This window comes from Hylobates moloch, unplaced genomic scaffold (assembly GCF_009828535.3).
Source record: "Hylobates moloch isolate HMO894 unplaced genomic scaffold, HMol_V3 SCAFFOLD_8, whole genome shotgun sequence".
Classification (NCBI taxonomy): domain Eukaryota; kingdom Metazoa; phylum Chordata; class Mammalia; order Primates; family Hylobatidae; genus Hylobates; species Hylobates moloch.
In genome coordinates this window covers 92,317,641-92,338,947 of record NW_026652283.1, presented here as the reverse complement: position 1 = coordinate 92,338,947, position 21,307 = coordinate 92,317,641, and the positions used below count along the sequence as shown (strand labels likewise).

At 40.5% G+C, this 21,307-nt stretch overlaps 2 protein-coding genes across 5 annotated transcripts in view; one reads left to right on the top strand and one right to left on the bottom strand.

Annotated features, from left to right (window-relative positions):
• Positions 1 to 6,343: 6,343 nt before the first annotated feature.
• EPM2AIP1 (EPM2A interacting protein 1) lies at positions 6,344 to 11,683 on the bottom strand. The gene is made up of 2 exons (XM_032162106.2): positions 8,270 to 11,683; positions 6,344 to 8,208 (listed from the first exon to the last, which is right to left on the bottom strand). Exon 1 carries the CDS (start codon positions 11,542 to 11,544, stop codon positions 9,721 to 9,723), a length of 1,824 nt encoding a protein of 607 aa, XP_032017997.1. The 5' UTR covers positions 11,545 to 11,683; the 3' UTR covers positions 6,344 to 8,208; positions 8,270 to 9,720.
• Positions 11,659 to 21,307, top strand: part of MLH1 (mutL homolog 1) — a 56,035-nt gene continuing 46,386 nt past the window's right edge. For 2 of the 4 annotated variants that reach the window (XM_058443200.1, XM_032162102.2), the window contains exons 1-3: positions 11,659 to 12,132; positions 15,253 to 15,343; positions 19,510 to 19,608. In XM_058443200.1, coding sequence (XP_058299183.1) covers positions 12,017 to 12,132; positions 15,253 to 15,343; positions 19,510 to 19,608 — 306 coding nt within the window. In that variant the 5' untranslated portion in view covers positions 11,659 to 12,016. The remainder of the gene's footprint in view (positions 12,133 to 15,252; positions 15,344 to 19,509; positions 19,609 to 21,307) is intronic. The other 2 variants (XM_058443201.1, XM_032162103.2) reach the window with 2 other exon arrangements.

The window sequence follows — 21,307 nt, the reverse complement described above, 5'->3', positions numbered from 1 at the left end:
CTTTTGGTGTATATAAATGTTACTGTTTTTTGTATCTTGCAATTTTACTAAATTCATTTATCAGTTCCTTTTTTTTTTTTTGGTGAGGTCTTTAGGTTTTTCTAAATATAAGATCATGTTATCTGTGAACAAGTCTAATTTGACTTCTTCCTTTTCCATTTTTTTCTTTTTTTTTTGAGATGGAGTCTCACTCTGTCACCCAGGCTGGAGTGCAGTGGCGCCATCTCGGTTTACTGCAACCTCTGCCTCCTGGATTCAAGTGATTCTCCTGACTCAGCCTCAGGAGTAGCCGGGATTACAGGTGCCCGCCACCATGCCTGGCTAACTTTTGTATTTTTAGTAGAGATGAGGTTTCACCATGATGGCCAGGCTGGTCTTGAACTCCCAACTTTAGGTGACCCACCTGCCTCGGCCTCCCAAAGTGCTGGTGTTACATGTGTGAGCCACTGTGCCCAGCCTTTCCTTTTCCATTTTGATGCCCTTTTTAAATTTTTCTTGTGTAATTGCTCTGGCCAGTCCCATTCCTTTAGAGAAGGGTCTTGCTCTGTCACCCAGGCTGGTCTCGAACTCCTGGGCTTAAGTGATCCTCTTACCTCAGCCTCCTGAGTGGCTGGGATTCCAGGCATGCACCACTGTGCCCAGCTAGTTCCATTCTTTTCAGATAAATTTTTTCAAATCCTCTAGAAACAGGTAATATTTGTGCTTTTTAAACAGTTCAGAATACACATAAAATATAAAATGTTTCTAATATTTATTATATATCTAACATACTGATAATCTAAAAGAATCCTAGATTCCTAAAGGATTTCTGTATAAGCACTGAGAGATGACCTGTCTTAGCCATTGCTAGTCAGAACCAAAGAAAATACCATGAAGATTCTGAGGTCTTCCACCAAAAAAAGTTTCTTAAAAGAAATGGAGGCATGAAGGCAGTCAGGTAATGACGGCAATGACAGAATGAGAAAAGTACTGCAACAGTAACTGCTTTTTCTTCCTGGTTCTGCTACATAATTCAAGACAACTTTAACCACCTCTCTGGGGCCCAATTTCTTTACATTGCAAAGAAGTTGGAATAAATTCTTTCTATGGACCCTTTAATACTCAGTTCCACAAATTCTGACTCAGAGGGTTCAGTGAGAACTCCAATAATTGGGAGGCAATAAACTCTTTGGATAGCTTTGAGTAAGACGACTTTTGGTGTGCCTGTCAGTTCATATCCTCCTATAAAGTCTCCAACCTCAACCCATCCCAACCACAGGCCTGGGGGCCTGTAGCTATATATTATGGATCCTTTTAGGAAAAAGTATCTTGCTAGTCACAACTATGTTCTCCCTTGAAGAAAAATGAGCAGGTGAAGCTACTGTTCAGAGAGCATGAAGCAGATGTGCAAAGGGATCACAGACAACCATCAGGGCAGGAAATACATCTTGCTTTACTGCTGAATCTCCAGTGCCTAGATCAGTGCCTGGCCCTAGCAGGCTTTCATCAAATAATTATTGAAGGACCACTGAATTTCATTCCCTCATGTGGCTTCCATGAGATACTTCTGTATTTCTCTAATCATTCCATTATTCCTTCCCTTTAAGCTAGTGCAAGTTCCTTTCTTACAACCAGAAAGCCCTTTTAAATACATTATGATATTCTCCCCTTCATAGCCACGACTTACTTCACTACAGGTATATGTCAGGCCTCAGGAAAGACAACACCAAAGACTGGATCATGTCCCCACTCAGGAATACAGAATTGGCACATGAGATTAGGTCGGTTGGTCAGCAGCACTAAAGGTGGTGATAGACACCAATGCAGGGCATAAAGGCTGGCCAGCAGGCGAAGTGATAAGAAAGCAGACACAGAGAGGAGAGTAGACAATGGTGGTTCTGAGACATCCCTATATTTTCCTGCTATGGACTGAATGTGTCTCCCACACCCCCATTCATATGTTGAAATTCTAACATCCAACGGTATTTCGAGGTGGGGCCTTTGGCAGGCAACTAGTTCATAAATGTGGAGCCCTCATGATGGGATTCGCGCTCTTGATTGTGATGGTTTCACACATTTATGTCAAAACCAATCAAATTTTATACTTTAAATATGTGCAGTTTCTTGTACTTCAATTGTACATGAAAGTTGTAAAAAATGTGGGGAGTTCAGTTATTAACTGATTTCAGTTAGAACAACCAATAATGTACCAATAATGGTACAACATTTAAGGAGGTCCCTTATGACTGTGCTATTTTGGACTTAATATCAGTACTTACTGATTTATTCCACTGCTTTCCCAACTCCCTTCACCCTCTGCTCCCATAAAAGTGAACAATTATGAATGTCATAACCACATTGGTAAACTCGGGCCGGGCATGGTGGCTCATGCCTGTAATCCCAGCACTTTGGGAGGCCAAGGCAGGTGGATCACTTGAGATCAGGAGTTCAAGACCAGCCTGGCCAACATGGTGAAACTCCATCTCTACTAAAAATACAAAAAATCAGTCGGGCGTGGTGGTGCGCGTCTGTAGTCCCAGCTACTTGAGAGGCTGAAGTGGAAGAACTGCTTGAACCCAGGAGGCGGAGGTTTCAGTGAGTCGAGATCTCGCCACTGAACTCCAGCCTGGGTGACAGAGCGAGACTCAAAAAAAAACAAACAAAAATTGGTAAACTCTAATTTAGAATTAGTAGAACTAGGATGCAAGATCTTACACGTTCCTCAAATTTGTCAAGGTTTTGCATTTTAATTTCTAAATCCCTTCCAGGAGTTAAACATCAGTATAAATTGGGGTAACTGATTTAACATAAACCAGTGTTATCGCTTATGTCAAAACTATCTACTTAGATTACAATCTCTTTTAAGGACAAGGCCACATCATTAATTTTGATTCCCAAGTTTACAAGCACCATGTCTAGTACAGAAGAGAGGGAGAAGGAACAGGGAAAGGCACAAAGGATATGAGGTAAGATAGGGTAGGAAGAAAAAGGGTATGTGTGCAGAGTATGTGTGGGTGCAGATTATGCAGGGTCTTGTAGGCCATGATAGACATTGGACTTTAGTCTGATTGTGATATAAAGCCATTGGTGATTTTGAGCAGACAAGTGGTATGGTCTGATTTATATGTATATACACACATACATACACATTTTGTTTTGCCTGAGACGGAGTCTTGCTCTGTCACCCAGGCTGGAGTGCAGTAGCATGATCTCAGCTCACTGCAACCTCCGCCTCCTGGGTTGGAGCGATTCTCCTGTCTCAGCCTCCTGAGTAGCTGGGATTACAGGCATGCACCACCACACCTGGCTAATTTTTGTATTTTTAGTAGAGATGGGGTTTCACCATATTGGCCAGGTTGGTCTCGAACTCCTGACCTTAGGTGTTGCACCTGCTTCGGCCTCCCAAAGTGCTGGGATTACAGGCGTGAGCCACCATGCCTGGCCTAATCTATATTTTAAATTAAGGATCACTCTGAATGCTATGTAGAGAATAAACTATATGAGGAAAATATAAAAGCAGGGTATATACCAAAGAGTATGCCAAGAATGGGTGCACATGTTCACTGAAAGACAGATGTGATCATTTTCATAGTAACTTTATTCATAACGACCACAAGCTGGAAACAACCTAAATTTCTATCAACAGTAGAATGGGTAAGTTGTGATGTAGTCACACAATGGAATACTACACAGAAGTAAAACATGAACTGCTACTACATATAACATGGATTACTCTCACAGATACAATGTTGAACAAGACATGGAAGAGTGCATATAATTCTTTCACTTACATAAAGTTTCAAAACGGGTAAAACTAATCCATGGTGATAAAAGGGGTTGATGGGGGGGGCCTGGGGAACATAAGGACACCTACTGAAGTGCTAGAAATATTCTACATTTTGACCTGGGTGGTGCATTCAAGGGCATATATAAAAACCTACTGAGGTGTACACTTAATATCGGTACACTTTTAAATTTTACCTCAATAACAAGTTGAAAATATATTGGAAGAAAGCATATAAATGAAGATGTTAATCAGTGGTGTTGTCTTCCAAATATTTCTAGTTTTTCTCCCAGGTATATGTAAGGATCACACTCCTCCTAGAACTTTAATGTGGCCATGTGATTTGCTTTGGCCAATGAAAGTCCTTTAAGAGTCCTTAAGTGATTTGCCATACTCTTTTTTCATTTCCCAAAGTTAGCAGCCACACTCCTGACGGTATCTGCTTTGTCAGCCTGAGACCCAGAATGAAGGCAACTTAGAGCACAGATTGGTGAACTTTTCTGTAAAGGGCCACAGAATAAATACTTGAGGTTTTGTGAGATGTACACACTCTGTAGCAACTACTCAGCTCTGCCATTGTAGAACCAAAGTAGCCACAGATAATAAATAAATGGACAAGGCTATATTCCAGTAAAACTTTATTTAGATAAATAAGGAACTAGACAGATTTTGCCCATGGGCCATAGTTTGATCATGGCCAACCTATGATCTAAACCAAAGTCCCTAGGCAAGTTGCAATAGAAAAGTTGTGTGAGACAGTGAGATTTTGCCTTTGTTATCCAATGGCAAGCTAGCCCATGCTGACACAGAAATTGGTCCCTTGTTTTTTAAAATGCTAAAATACTGAACACTGGCTTAACGGTTAGCTGGCAGGCATTCAGGAAATTGCTATCAGAAGATGGAAGAAATAACTTACACAAGAGTAATTTATATTATGGAAAGATGAAACTCCCCCTTGAGATAACCTGAAAGGCAGATCATCTACCCTTTACTAAAGAAAAAGACAGAAAAACAAAATATTTTGTAGTTGCTGTTGACTGCACTTGACAAAATGTACAGAAACGAGATGAACTCAGAAAAGACTGGTCAGTTTGCAGGCAGAAACGAAAAGGAAGAGAATTCACAAATTTAAGTACTTACTGGGTAGGACGAGGCAACATTTTAATATCAAAAAGAAAGATAAAAATGGGAAACCCTTTTAAAAATAAATAAGTAAAAACAGAAATCCTTTAGCCAAAAGGTTGATTAAAAGCCAGTTTTGCCACTGGGTGCAGAGGCTCACACGTATAACACCAACATTTTGGGAGCCCAAGGCAAGCGGACGGCTTCAGTCCAGGAGTTCGAGACTAGCCTGGGCAATATAGCAAGACCCTGTCTCCACATAAAAATACAAAAATTAGCTGGGTGTACTCGTGTATACCTGTAGTCCCAGCTACTTGGGAGGCTGCAGTGAGAGAATTGCTTGAGCCAGGAAGGCAGAGATTGCATTGAGCTGAGATTGCGCCTCTGCACTCCAGCCTGGGTGACAAAGTGAGACCCTGCCTCAAAAAAAAAAAAAAAAAAAAAAGCCAGTTTTGCAGCAAGGACCAAATCACTGGATGACTATGACACCTACTGTTAAGATCTCTCTGAATGACTTAATATGCCTCAGACTAAAACTCCAACTAAGATTATACTAGTTAATCCCTTAAATTGGTCAAAATGGCTTAAGGAAGTAGACTAAGGGTGTGGCTTTCCCACCTAAGCCTGAAAAGCCTCAGTTACCCAGAAATTAAGTTCAGAGAGGCATGAGAACAAGAAGGCAAAGGAATACAGCAAACTTTAGAAGTATACATTAACTAGATGTCACTTTTGGGTCATCTCCCTTTTGGGTGATAAGGACATTCTGCAGGTATAAAAACAAGTGAACTGAATATATAGTGACCAGAAGGGCTGAGTCAGTCTTCCATTTTGTTAAATTTACTTACTTTTAAATCCCAGAAGAGCCAAAAATCATCTGTAAAGGAAAGTAGCAAGTAAATAGCATGCCATTTTCTCCTAGTGTTGATGCCTACAAAAGGAAAAATGATTATTAACTCTTAGGCAGCATTATCTTTTTCCAATACTACATGTAACATTTTAATCACTTAAGTATCGTTTTAGTTCACTAAATAGTTGTCTAATCTTTTCCCTCTATATGTAGGTTCCTTTGGAAATTAAAAAATATATGACACTTACTGTTCACAAAGGGCAAAAAAAGAAAATAAGATTCTATACATGGATATGCAAACTTAGTATTACATAGTGGATTTGGTGTGTATATCTGGTTTTGAATCCTGAGTTTACTACTTACTGTGTTTACCAGGGAAAACCGCAATTTGTTTAACAGTCACATAATACATATTTGAGTCACATGCTAAGCACTACACTAAATTCTGGGAATACAACAATGAGGTCCCTAGTTACAAAGAACTTATCTTCATTTTTCAATTAGTAATATGTGGATAAAAGTTACCCAATGGACAGTCTAAGGCAGAATGACTGTGAAGGTCAAATAAGACTGTGAAAGAGCTTCAAAAATTGTAAAACACTACACAAATATTCGTTTGTCCAAACATTTATTGAAATGCCAGGCATTGTGCTAAGCACTAGAGATATAACAGTGAACAAGGCTTATATGGTCCCTGCCCTTACAAAGCTTACAGTCTAGCACTGATCAATAAGCAGGAACAATAAAGTGTGCCAAGTGTATGTTTGGGAAAGAACAGGGTGTATAGGGAATGGATATTAAGGGCACCTAATCTAGAGGGCATCAATGAAGGAAATTTCCTAGATGAAGTGGCATAGTGAGACCTTAAAGATGAAGATAAATTTGTATTGTACTCTAAGAACAATGGTGAAAGCAGTGCAGTGATATGATCAGTAAGTCTTTTGGAACAATCTGGTTGTAGTGTATAAATGAATAAAAATAAAAAACAGGGAGACTAATAAGGAGGCTGTTGCTATAATTTAGGTAGGTTGATGGCCTAAATTAAAATGGTAGCATTGGAGAATTGGGAAAAAGGACAAATGAATGGTTGGTAGTGGTAATGCCATTTAGTGAAAGAGGAAACATGAGAGGAAGAGCAGGATTGGGGGGCAAGATCAATGACATGTAGTGCCTGAGACAGCAAAGAGGATTTGTCAGCAATTAGATATATCAATTAGGGAAGGTCTAGAAAGGAGATATGAATCTGACAGTCATTTGCATACAAATGGTAAGGAAACCATGGAAGGAAATGAGATCAGCTAGCGAGATGACACAGAACAAGGCAGTCTAAAACAAATTTTTTTAAAAATATGAAGAACAGATATTGAAGGGAAGAGGTGCCTGCAGACTAAGAAAGCACACCTGGAGATGGTATCTCCTCAAAGCTAAAGTAATCAAGTATTCAAGTGTTTCAAGGAGGGTAAGACAATTAACAAGGACTTAGCATAGTAGTAGAGCAATTTGAGTGGCAATACGGGACACTGGGAATACAAATTTGTCAAGAAAACTAGTAGGAATGAGCTATAGGGCAGTAACCAGTAAGGACATAAGAGTTTTTTTTTTTTTAAGGTACTTATTTTAACTATATTCACTGCTACAACAGGACCAGTAACAACTATATTTATTTAAAAAAAAAAAAAAAGACTGCCATGCAGTTACAGAATTACTTAATACAGAAAACAGTAAAATACACTTTTTTTCTTTTTAACAAACAAGACTAGCTTATAGCAAATTCTCTATAGCTAAGGGTCAATTTAAAATCCTTGGCTTATATCTCCCCCTCACTCAATGACTACATGATGCAAACTAATTTTATTAACACCTTAAGCAAAACATACTGGAATTTCACAAAATGTACAAGATTTCAATATTTAAGGAACTGGGGTTAGAAAGCAAGAGTGGCTTTCAGGTCTTCCAATCTTTCTCTCAAGTAATAAAGCTCTGCTGTGAATATTCAAAGCTATTGGGAAATTATCGGTAGATTTTTCTTTTTTTTTTTTCGGTTTTCCACTATGTTGTTTTTCTAGATATGTAAGCTTACTCTATTAACCAAAATCTCAGCTTGACCATTCTTGATAAGTACCTAATTGACATATAACTTTTTTTCTGCCTTAAATATGTATAACAGGACAGAGCCCTTAAATCTGATTCAATTATTAATTCCTGATTTACAAGTGCTATTGTGAGCTAACAGAACTTATCAATGCCTTTATTGCACTTTACCAGCCAAATTTAGAAGGTTGGAATTAATCTCTCCTATCTAGTATTCTGTCAGTTTGCCCAGCTTGCACTTTTAATTTTGCTTCTAATGGTAATCTGCCCTATCCCTTGAAATAAAATAATCTACATTTTGGGAGGGCTAATTCTTCATTGTGCCAGGCTGTCCCACGCACTGCAGGGGATGAATGTCTTTAGGCTTAAATGCCAACAGAAGCCCCTAGTAAATATGACAACCAAAAAAGTGCCCCTACACATTTCTCAGCATCCTCTGGAAGGACAGGTTACTGCCCCTAGTTGAAAGCCACTGGCACAACTTTGGTTTTTAGGCTCTTGTGCCATTTATTTTAATTGCCCAGATATCAATTCCATCTAAATTCTCAGTTATAGCCTGGTTCCTTGAATTTGCTGGATTAGTAACTACAGATTAAGGTGTTTCAATAGTTAAGACAGGACTTTGGAACAAGGGTTTTAAAATTGTATAATACTTAAGAGGATCTATGAATATAAGTTGGGTCCTGTTTATAATTAGTTTTACATAGTGAACATTAAGATTGCCTTTTCATGGTTAACAGAAGTTTGGAAATTACTGTTTTGGCACAAAGCAGATTATCTTAATAGAAATACAGAATTACTGCAATCTGTGAATAAGATTGCTTTTAAATATTTCTACTTGTGTGCTATCTTAAATATAGAATGTGTACGACAGTTTCAAATTTTAGAATAAATCCATTTCTAGCATCTAACAAAATCTGATACTGTATCATTTTAAAACAAAGTGTTTACTTTAGGCAGGATTTTTTAAAATAAAGCAGCAACACCCACACAGATAAGACAAAAAAGCTAAAATATCTCACACCTCCTAATCCTGGAGTGCAATCTTTTTTCCTCATCCTTTTTGATAGGGCCAAACTTGTGTCTACAGTAAAAAAAAAAGAATTACTAACTGGCAACCATTAAGATTCTATACTTACCATAGTCCTTTAATAGGCAAGCTGATAAAATAGCCCCCAGTTATTAAAAAAAAAAAATCCAAGGAAAACCCCCAATAATTAGTCTTATCTCCAAATTGCAGGAAGTCTCCTATATCAGAAACTTAAAAATGATTCTAATGACTTCCTCTATCAGTAATGTGGTATCACTGAGGTGGGTGATGGGGAGGGAAAAGGGAAGAAATCTGTCAATATTACCTTGGGACTCAGAAATGTTTAAAATAAAGTCTCAAACATTTTGATAGTTAGACAAAACACCTCCACTGTTACGTATGGTCTTCCTTTTTGGAAACTTATGAACTTGCTATGTGAGCTTCTGCAAATTGGTTCAAAAGCACATTTAAGGAGTTGATAATTTAAGACTGTATGAATCAGAATTTTAACACTCCATTAAAATAAGAGCTGAAATTTTTGGCATGTATCTTCAGAACACCTAAAAAACAGACTGCAAATTCAACTCACATTAATACTAAATCTCTTTAAAATTAACTATATCATAAAAGACAATGACTTTGTCACTAAACTAAGTTTTAAAAAAGGTGGCATTCTCACGTTTCAGTCCCATGCTGCCATTTGAGATGAAAAAAAAGGCAACTGTCAGAATTTTAATTGTGATCAGTTTGGACGGCTGGTACTTGGTACTTTCTCACAATCCAAATTAGTAAACTTGAAAACTCAAACCAATTTTTGCTTTTAGAATTAAATTCTTGTTGAGTTTTTCAATCTTGTACTACAAAGCCTTATGGATTAGATTCATTTCTTTCTCTCACAAGATCATCCCAACCGGGCTCCATTTCAGTTGTGGCAACCCGAAATAGGGCTTGGAGATGCTCATCTGTCAATGGCTGACTCAAAGTGTGTTGGTTTCGAGTCAAATATGAAAAAGCCTTTTCACAGATTTGGTTACTATCAAACAAGGATGCCACCTTACAGGCAACCCCTTTGATAATTGGGTAGGATTCAGCAGACAATCCAGCATAAAACTGCCCCAAGTCTTTGATTCTGTATTCATTCCAAAGATTAGTGTTTGCCTGAAGTTTTGTTAGCTCCACCCTCACTGAAATAGGTGCATATTCAGGTTTAAAGTTAAATGGATTTGAAAAAAGTTCTAAGTCCTTTTTAATGAACCTGAGGTCCTTAAAATGTCTCTCAAATTCTTTTTGGAGACGACAGATCACCATTTGATACCTATCAGGATCAAATATTTTTTGATCTTCCTTATTTTGCTGTTTTAGCTCATCAACAACTTCTCTGAGGGCAGGAAAGTCTGTTAGATTTTTTTCCTCAATATGTCTTTGAAATAAATTCAGCTTAACTTCGAAAGTACAAATATGGTCAAACGCAGCAGCAGCAAAGACTTTACTAACTCGTAATTCTTCACTGAGTTCTCGAAGGTGTTCCATAATGTCCACCAAGAAGCCAAAGTCACACAGCCATTGTTTGTCTGAGAAGTGAACTGTTGTTGCCCCTACTGAAACCAAGAACGCTTCCATTTCTTTTCTTAGAGAGAATATTAGTTTTAAAGTTTTCCCTCTCCTAAGCCAATTGTTCAGACATCGTCCATTAACCCTTTCGCCATGCTCTGATTCAGATTCAGTTAGTAAAGTCTGAAATTCAGGTCGCCTAACGCCTCTGGTCTTAACCAAAACTATCCATTCGGATATGGTATTTATGATCTGATTAACATCTACATCATAGGAGCTCAACAGTTCCAAGTGAAGAAATCCTGAATAATGAATGACATTCCAACAGTTGGGGCTTACGGCCTTTTCTCTCATGTATGAGACGAGTCCTGAGTTCTCACCAATCATCCTCAAAGTATGGGTCGTGGTCAGTCCAACCATTCTCTGCAAGCTAAGCCCTGCTGTCTGCAGGGCCTCTAGGATTGCCGACATGAGCGCACCAACACTGAAATGATGAGTCAGGTTGATTATGGTCAGAAGATCTTCTTGCACCTCCAACTCAGGGCCTACACCGCGGATAAAGACCAGGAGGTAGTTCTCATAGGCCACAAAAGCCTGGTCGTCCAAAGCAAGAGAATAGGCTTTAAAGTCCCTGGCTCGGCTAAAAAGCTGGTTGCGTAGATTCCTGTCAATGCTCAGGATCCTCTGCCTTGTGATCTCTGGAGATAAGTCAACGCCTTGCAGGACGCTTACATGCTCGGGCAGTACTTCTCTCAGCAATACCTCCATGCACTGGTATACAAAGTCCCCCTCACCCCAGCCGCGACCCTTCAAGGCCAAGAGGCGGCAGAGCCCGAGGCCTGCACGAGCAGCTCTCTCTTCAGGAGTGAAGGAGGCCACGGGCAAGTCGCCCTGACGCAGACGCTCCACCAGGGCCGCGCGCTCGCCGTCCGCCACATACCGCTCGTAGTATTCGTGCTCAGCCTCGTAGTGGCGCCTGACGTCGCGTTCGCGGGTAGCTACGATGAGGCGACGACAGACCAGGCACAGGGCCCCATCGCCCTCCGGAGGCTCCACCACCAAATAACGCTGGGTCCACTCCGGCCGGAAAACTAGAGCCTCGTCGACTTCCATCTTGCTTCTTTTGGGCGTCATCCACATTCTGCGGGAGGCCACAAGAGCAGGGCCAACGTTAGAAAGGCCGCAAGGAGAGAGGAGGAGCCTGAGAAGCGCCAAGCACCTCCTCCGTTCTGCGCCAGATCACCTCAGCAGAGGCACACAACCCCGGCTCCGGCATCTCTGCTCCTATTGGCTGGATATTTCGTATTCCCCGAGCTCCTAAAAACGAACCAATAGGAAGAGCGGACAGTGATCTCTCTAACGCGCAAGCGCATATCCTTCTAGGTAGCGGGCAGTAGCCGCTTAAGGGAGGGACGAGGAGACCCAGCAACCCAGAGCTTTGAGAAATTTGACTGGCATTCAAGCTGTCAAATCAATAGCTGCCGCTGAAGGGTGGGGCTGGATGGCGTAAGCTACAGCTGAAGGAAGAACGTGAGCAAGAGGCACTGAGGTGATTGGCTGAAGGCACTTCCGTTGAGCAGCTAGACGTTTCCTTGGCTCCTCTGGCGCGAAAATGTCGTTCGTTGCAGGGGTTATTCGGCGGCTGGACGAGACAGTGGTGAACCGCATCGCGGCGGGGGAAGTTATCCAGCGGCCAGCTAATGCTATCAAAGAGATGATTGAGAACTGGTACGGAGGGAGTCGAGCCGGGCTCACTTAAGGGCCACGACTTAACGGGCCGCTCCACTCAATGGCGCGGACACGCCTCTTTGCCCGGCAGAGGCATGTACAGCGCATGCCCACAACGGCGGAGGCCGCGGGGTTACCTGACGTGCCAGTCAGGCTTTCTCCCTTTCCGCAAACCGTGTGTTTCTTTACCGCTCTCCCCGAGACGTTTTAAGGGTTGTTTGGGGTGTAAGTGGAGGAATATACCTAGTGTTGTCTTAATGGTACCGTTAACTAAGTAAGGAAGCCACTTAAAATTATGTATGCAGAACATGCAAAGTTAAAAGATGTATAAAAGCTTAGGATGGGGAAAAAAACCTTTTTTCAGAGGATACTGTGTTACTATTTTCTTGCTTTTCATTCATTCCAGAAATCATCTGTACACATCCAAAGGCACAATTCATTTTGAGTTTCATTCAAAACAAATCATTTGTAGTTTTAGGACAGGCTGATGCACTTTGGGCTTGACTTCTGATTACCCTGTTGTTAAATTAGTGACCCCACTTAGTGTTTAACTGGCCTTTACTTCGGAGGGCGCATTTCGAAGATAGCAGATTTTATGGGTCATCCGTGGATTTTGAAGCTTATAACTGTGACAAAAAATGTGGAGGAAAGAGATTTGAAACATGTGGAAGGAAAAGTGAGTGTAGACTATTAACTTCCAAAAAGACATGCCCAAAATACACCTAAACGTTATATCAGATTGTTTTGTTAAAATCAGTTGTTAGTGAAGTCCGTACGTTAATAGAAAAAAGAATGCTTCAGTTTGGAATGCTAGGTTTCTAGAGGGATTTATTGTGAAAGTATAAACTATTCAGGGCAATGGGACTGAGAGAACAGTGGGTAGAAAGGACCACTGAAGGAAAGGAAGAGAATTGGAAGGTAGATGAAAGAAGGAGTAAGGAACCTGGGGATGTTTTCTCCTTTTCACTTGTAATAGTAGTAACAGAAGCAATGGCAGACTGGCTTTTGTTTCTACTATGTTAGAATGAATTGACAGAACAACTGGGCCTATTATTATACTGTGCCAGAATACTGTAAAACAAAACTAAATGTACTGGCTTGGTGGCTTGTAATTCCTTAAGTGGAGATTTTTTATTTTTTTTTTTTTTTTTTGTGACGGAGTCTCACTTTGTCACCCAGGCTGGAGTGCAGTGGCGTGATCTCAGCTGACTGCAACCTCCACCTCACAGGTTCAAGGGAGATTCTCCTGCCTCAGCCTCCCGAGTAGCTAGGACTATAGGTGTGTACCACCACACCTGGCTAATTTTTTGGATTATTATATATATTTTGAGACGAAATTTTGCTCTTATTGCCCAGGCTGGAGTGCAATGGCACGCTCTCGGCTCACCACAACCTCCACCTCCCGGGTTCAAGCGATTCTCCTACCTCAGCCTCCCGAGTAGCTGAGATTACAGGCATGTGCCATCACGCCTGGCTAATTTTGTATTTTTAGTAGAGATGGGATTTCTCCATGTTGGTCAGGTTGGTCTCGAACTCCTGACCTCAGGTGAACCTCCTGCCTCAGCCTTCCAAAGTGCTGGGATTACAGGCGTGAGCCACCGCGCCCTGCAATATTTTGTGTTTTTAATAGAGACAGGGTTTTACCATGTTAGCCAGGATGGTCTCGATCTCCTGACCTCAGGTGGTCCACCCGCCTCAGCCTCCCAAAGTGCTGGGATTACAAGCGTGAGCCACCGCGCCCGGCTCAAGTGGAGATTTTTATATGGTGTCCAGTTACACTCTTTTTAATACGTAAGTTGAGATGACTAATACAACTTCAATACAGGGGCTCATGAGAAATGTCTGTAATATTTAAGTAACTTATTTTCTTGTTTCTTTTCTTTTTAAGATGAAGTCTTACTCTGTTTCCCAGGCTGAAGTGCAGTGGCATGATCTTAGCTCAGGACAACCTCTGCCTCCTGGTTTCAAGCAATCTTCCTGCCTCAGCCTCCCAAGTAGCTGGGAGTACAGGCGTGCATGACCACACCCAGCTAATTTTTTTATTTTTAGTAGAGACGGGGTTTCACCATGTTGGCCAGGCTGGTCTGGAACTCCTGACCTCAGGTGATCCGCCCACCTCAGCCTCCCAAAGTGTTGGGATTACGGGCGTGAGCCCCCGTGCCCAGCCTGTTGTCTTATTTCTGAATAAAGAATTGTCTGTGTGGGGAATAGATAACTCTTTCTCATGCAGCCCCTGCTAGAAAATTTGTTTTCTCTAGCAGGTGGTCTATGCTTGTAGGCTACTCTTTGAAAGCACAAAAAATTTATTGACTTCTTTTTTTGTTTGTTTTTTTTTTTTTTTGAGACGGAGTTTTGCCCTTGTTGCCCAGGTTGGAGTGCAATGGCGTGATCTCAGCTCACCGCGATCTCAGCTCACCGCAACCTCCGCCTCCTGGGTTCAATTGATTCTCCTGCCTCAGCCTCTTGAGTAGCTGGGATTACAGGCATGCATCACCATGCCTGGCTAATTTTGTATTTTTAGTAGAGATGGGGTTTCTCCATGTTGGTCAGGCTGGTCTCGAACTCCTGACCTCAGGTGATCCACCTGCCCTGGCCTCCCAAAGTGCTGGGATTACAGCTGTGAGCCATTGCGCCTGGCCAGAAAATTTATTGACTTCCTAAAGATTTATTAACTTTCTGCATTACTTTTTTTTCCCCTCCATCGTAAATATAAAAGGGAATAGTAGAGAAAATCATTCAGAATTTTATTTTTTAGTGACATTTTATTAGAGTCACTTAGGAACCTGAGGCTGAATAAAGTTCACGTAAAAGTAAAATTAGTTGAGAAGAGACATCTGCCAAAAGAAAACTATTTTTGACTTCACTTGCTGTCTTTCCTAGAGGAACAGAAATAGTGCTGAATGTCCTATTAGAAATGATGGTTGCTCTGCCCGTCTCTTCCCTCTCTGTCACGCAATATGTAAACTCATACAGTGTATAAGCCTGTAAGACAAAGGAAAAACACATTAATGAGGCACTGTTGTATTTATTTGGAGTTTGTTATCATTGCTTGGCTCATATTAAAATATGTACATTAGAGTAGTTGCAGACTGATAAATTATTTTCTGTTTGATTTGCCAGTTTAGATGCAAAATCCACAAGTATTCAAGTGATTGTTAAAGAGGGAGGCCTGAAGTTGATTCAGATCCAAGACAATGGCACCGGGATCAGGGTAAGTAAAACCTCAAAGTAGCAGGATGTTTGTGCACTTCATGGAAGAGTCAGGACCTTTCTCTGTTCTGGAAGCTAGGCTTTTGCAAATGGGATTTTTTCACTGAAAAATTCAACACCAACAATAAGTATTTATTGAGTACCTATTATTTGCTGGGCACTGTTCAGGGGATGTGGCAGTCAATAAAACAGATTAAAACCTTTTCTCTTCTGATGCTTACATTATAGTGGTGGGAGACAAAATGGGTATAATAAATATTATATCAGATAGCATTAAGTGCTGTGGAGAAAACTAAAGCAGGGAGGAAGATAGGAGTGTGCAAGCCGGAAAAGATGCAATTAAATTGAGTAGTTCAGGAAGGCTTCAATGTGGATGTGATATTTGAGAGACTGGTGGAAGTCAAGGAGCAAGTTGTCAGGCTATTTAAAGGTATTCTTGGCATACAGAACAATATACGCAAAAACTATTAAATGGAAGCATACCTGACGCTAAAGGACTATCAAGGAGGCCAGTTTGTCTAGAGGCTGAAGAGGAAAGAGTAATAGGAGATGAGGTCTGAGTGAGAACGTGTAAATCCTTGTGGGCCAAGGTAAAATCTTTAGCTTTTTTTCTGAATATGGTGGGATACTCTTAGAGGGTTTTAAGCAGAGGTTACATGGTGTGGTGAGTTTCTTTTTTTAAATCCTTTGTCTTTCTTTGTGGAAAATAGCAGGACAGGGCAGAAGCAGTCTGTCCTGCAGACTGCTTGGTCGCAGTAGAGATGTAAGAAGCAGTGAGATTCTGGGTTGATTATGGAGGCAAAGTTCTCAGAATTTGCTGATATAGGGTGTGAGAGAAAGAGGAATCAGGAATGATTTTAAGGTTTTGGTCTGCTAAATGGAAGGAGTTGCCATTTACTAAGATGGGAAGGACTATGAAAGAAGCAGATTTTCAGAGAGATCAGAAGTTCATTTTGGGGCATGTTCAATTTAAGATGCCTGTTAGTTGGATGTTTACGTGAGTTTGGAGTGCAGGGTAGAGATTTAGGATGAATATTTGGTAGTTGTCTGCATTTTAATGGTATTAAAAGCCACGAGAAGGATGGGCACGGTGGCTCACGCCTGTAATCCCAGCACTTTGGGAGGCCGAGGCGGGCAGATCACCTGTGGTTGGGAGTTCGAGACCAGCCTGACCAACATGGAGAAACCCCATCTCTACTAAAAATATATAATTAGCCGGGCGTGGTGGCACATGCCTGTAATCCCAGCTACTCGAGAGGCTGAGGCAGGAGAATTGCTTGAACCTGGGAGGCAGAGGTTGCGGTGAGCTGAGATCACACCGTTGCACTCCAGCTTGGGCAACAAGAGCGAAACTCCATCAAAAAAAAAAAAAAAAAAAAAAGCCTTGAGACTCACCTGAAAAGATGCTCAACATTATTAGTCATTAGGAAAATAAATGAAAACCACAATGAGATACCACTTCACACCTATTAGGATGGCTATTATCAAAAACAAAAACAAGTGTTTGCAAGCATGTAGAGATTGGAATTCTTGTGTATTGCTAGTGGGAATGTAAAATAGTGCAGGGTGCTATGGAAAATGCTGTGGTGATTCCTCAAAAAATTAAATGTAATTATCATATAATCCAATAATTCCACTTCTAAGTTATTCCCAAAAGAAGGGACGCAAGCAGATATTTGTACACTCATATTCATGGCAGCATTATTTACAGTAGCCAAAAGGTGAAAGCAACCTAAGTGTCCATCAGTGGATGAATGGATAAACAAAATGGAATAATTTCAGCCTTAAATAGAAATAAAATGTTGACACACATTGCAACATATACGAACCTTGAAGACATCATGTTAAGTTAAATAAGTTGGTCACTAAAGGACAAATATTATATGATCCCTCTTATGAGGTTCCTAGAGTAGCCACATTCATATAGACAGTAGAGTGGTGGTTGCCCAGGGCTGGGGGGAGCGAGGAGAATGGAAATTATTGTTTATTGGGTACAGAGTTTCTGTTTGGGGAAGATGAAGAAATTCTGGAGATGGATCATGATGACAGTTAACACAGCAGTGTGAATATAGTTAATGGCACAGAACTGTACATTTAAAAATGGTTAAGATGGAAAATTTTCTGTTATATATATTTTACTGCAATTTTTTTAAATTTTATTATTATTATACTTTAAGCTTTAGGGTACATGTGCACAACATGCAGGTTTGTTACATATGTATACACGTGCCATGTTGGCGTGCTGCATCCATTAACTCGTCATTTAGCATTAGGTATATCTCCTAGTGCTATCCCTCCCCCCTCCCCCCACCCCACAACAGGCCCCGGTGCGTGATGTTCCCCTTCCTGTGTCCATGTGTTCTCATTGTTCAATTCCCACCTATGAGTGAGCACATGTGGTGTTTGGTTTTTTGTCCTTGCAATAGTTTGCTGAGAATGATGGTTTCCAGCTTCATCCATGTCCCTACAAAGGACATGAACTCATCATTTTTTATGGCTGCATAGTATTCCATGGTGTATATGTGCCACATTTTCTTAATCCAGTCTATCATTGTTGGACATTTGGGTTGGTTCCAAGTCTTTGCTATTGTGAATAGTGCCACAATAAACATACGTGTGCATATGTCTTTATAGCAGCATGATTTATAATCCTTTGGGTATATACCCAGTAATGGGATGGCTGAGTCAAATGGTATTTCTAGTTCTAGATCCCAGAGGAATCGCCACACCGACTTCCACAATGGTTGAACTAGTTTACAGTCCCACCAACAGTGTAAAAGTGTTCCTATTTCTCCACATCCTCTCCAGCACCTGTTGTTTCCTGACTTTTTAATGATTGCCATTCTAACTGGTGTGAGATGGTATCTCATTGTGGTTTTGATTTGCATTTCTCTGATGGCCAGTGATGAGCGTTTTTTCATGTGTTTTTTGGCTGCGTAAATGTCTTCTTTTGAGAAGTGTCTGTTCATATCCTTCGCCCACTTTTTGATGAGGTTGTCTGTTTTTTTCTTGTAAATTTGTTTGAGTTCATTGAAAAATTAGAATTTTTTTTTTCCCTTTTTTAGAGGCAAGGTCTCACTCTGTCGCCCACACTGGAGTGCAGTTGTGTAAGCATAGCTCGCTGTAACCTTGAACTCCTGGGCTTAAGCAGTTCTCTCATCTCAGCCAGCTGAAGTAGTAACTGTAGGTGCACACCACCATGCCTGGCTATTTTTATTGTTGTAGAAATAGGGCCTTGCTTTGTTGCCAAGGCTGGTCTTGAACTCCTGACCTCAAGCAGTCCTCCTGTCTCAGCCTCCCAAAGTGCTGGGATTATAGGTGTGAGCCACTGCACCCAGCCTTGGAGATTTTTAATAAAGAAGCTTGTCAATTGAACAAACAACAAAAAGCCCTGAGACTGAATGAGATAATCAAGAGAGTATGTGTAGATAGAGAAGAGGTCCAAGGAAGGACTCTTGGGTGACTCTGATGTCAAGAAGTGAGGACATGAGGCAGAAACAGCAGTGACTGAGAAGGAGCCACCTAGCAAGAAAGGAGGAACACCAGAACAGTGTGGTATTCTGGATTCCAAACAAGGAAGTTACTGCTAATTTTAAAGCTCTTCTCAGGCTGGGCATGGTGGCTCACACCTGTAGTCCCAGCACTTTGGGAGGCTGAGGTGGGTAAATCACTTGAGCTCATATGTTTGAGACCAGCTTGGGCAATATGGTGAAACCTCATCTCTACTAAAAATATAAGAAATTAAGGCCAGGTGTGGTAGCTCACGCCTGTAATCCCAGCGCTTTGGGAGGTCAAGGCAGCCAGATCATTTGAGATCAGGAGTTGGAGACCAGCATGGCCAGCATAGTGAAGCCCCATCTCTACTAAAAATACAAGACAAAATTAACTGAGCATGGTGGCGCATACCTGTAATCCCAGCCACTTGGGAGGCTGAGACATGAGAATTGCTTGAACCCGGGAGGCAGAGGTTGCAGTGAGCTGAGATCTCACCACTGCACTTCAGCCTGGGTGACAGAGCAAGACTCTGTCTCAAAAAAAAAAAAAAAGAAAAAAGAAAAAAAACTCAGAGGATTTTTTTTCCTGGATGAAATCAAGAAAATGGGAATTCAAAGAGATTTGGAAAAATGAGTAACATAATTATTTACTCATCTTTTTGGTATCTAACAGAAAGAAGATCTGGATATCGTATGTGAAAGGTTCACTACTAGTAAACTGCAGTCCTTTGAGGATTTAGCCAGTATTTCTACCTATGGCTTTCGAGGTGAGGTAAGCTAAAGATTCAAGAAATGTGTAAAATATCCTCCTGTGATGACACTGTCTGTCATTTGTTAGTATGTATTTCTCAACATAGATAAATAAGGTTTGGTACCTTTTACTTGTTAAATGTATGCAAATCTGAACAAACTTAATGAACTTTAACTTTCTAAGACTGAGAATTGTTCATAAATAAACTATTTTACCTGCAGAGACCTCTGATATTATATGTCTCTTGATAGAAGTACCCAATACCACCTATGAAGTTTTCTTGTCAAAAAATCAAATGTGAATCTGATCATTACTTAGATCTAAGTACCAATATGTGAAAAATATAGGAGACAAGGAAGCATGGTAAATGATACTGAGATTGGGAGACTACATGAAAAAAGACTTGTTCCCTTCAACAGATAGATGGCAGGGAAAAAAGAATAGAGAAAAGAGTAAAGAACCTGTAGATTAAAAGACATTTAAGGGGCATTTGAACCAGGTCCAACCTAAATCCCGATGGAGCAAACTATAAAAAATTTTTTTTTGAGACAAATGTTTCAATACAGGTTGACTATTTGATGGCATTAAGGAGAAATTATGAATTATCTTGGTATAAAAATATTGTCATGGGTTTTTTTTTTGAGTCCTTATCTTTTAAGATACATACTAAAATATTTGTGGGTAAAATTAATGACATATTATAGGAATATATGATTTAGAAAACAGATTAAAATATAAAAGGATAAAATAGGATCTTATATTTGTGACTAACTTCCTGATGGATATCTTTCTACCCAGTAAATATAGGCCTATCTAGGTTTTAATGGCTACATGTATGTACTGTAGTTTGTTTAAATGGTTTCCTATTGAAAATTTATGCTCTTTGCCGTTTTTTCCTGTTTAACGTTCTGTTTTTGTTTTTTTTTTTTTTTTTGAGACAGCGTCTTGCTCTGTTATCCAGATTGGAGTGCAGTGACATGATCTCAGCTCACTGCAACCTCCGCCTTCTGGGTTCAAGCTATTCTCCTGCCTCAGCCTCCTGAATAGCTGGGATTACAGGCGTGCACCACCATGCCCGGCTAATTTTTGTATTTTTGGTAGAGACAGGGTTTGGCCATGTTGGCCAGGTTGGTCTTGAACTCCTGACCTTGAGTGATCTGCCCGCCTTGGCCTTGCAAAGTGCTGGGGTTACAGGCATGAGCCACCACATCTGGCCTTGTTTAACGTTCTGATGAGTATTCTTATAGGTACACTGTGTTTCATTTAATTATTTCCTTAGGATAAATTTATAGAAATAACATTCCTTGGTAAAAGAATACATATTTTAAAAACTGTATTAGTTTCCTGTTGCTGTCAAAAAATTTCCAGAAACTTAGTGGCATTAAACAATACAAATTAATTATTCTACAGTTCTGGAGATTGGAAGATAGGGGTCTTACTAGGCCTCACTAGGCTAAAATCAAGGTTTTGGCAGGACTGTGTTCCTCTATGGAAGTTCTAGGGGGCCAGAGAAACTACAGTAGTTATTTTAAGGGAATGAAAGTGAAGATGGGGTTGGGCAGTCAGAGAGGCTGTTACTTTTCATTTTTGGCCTTTCAGTAGTTTGAATTTTTTTATCATAAACATGTGTTACTTTAATTTTTAAAAAGTAAAAAGCAGCTGTGATTCAGTCTCTGTAATTTAGATCAATTTACACCAAACTAGGGTGGTCTCATGTATC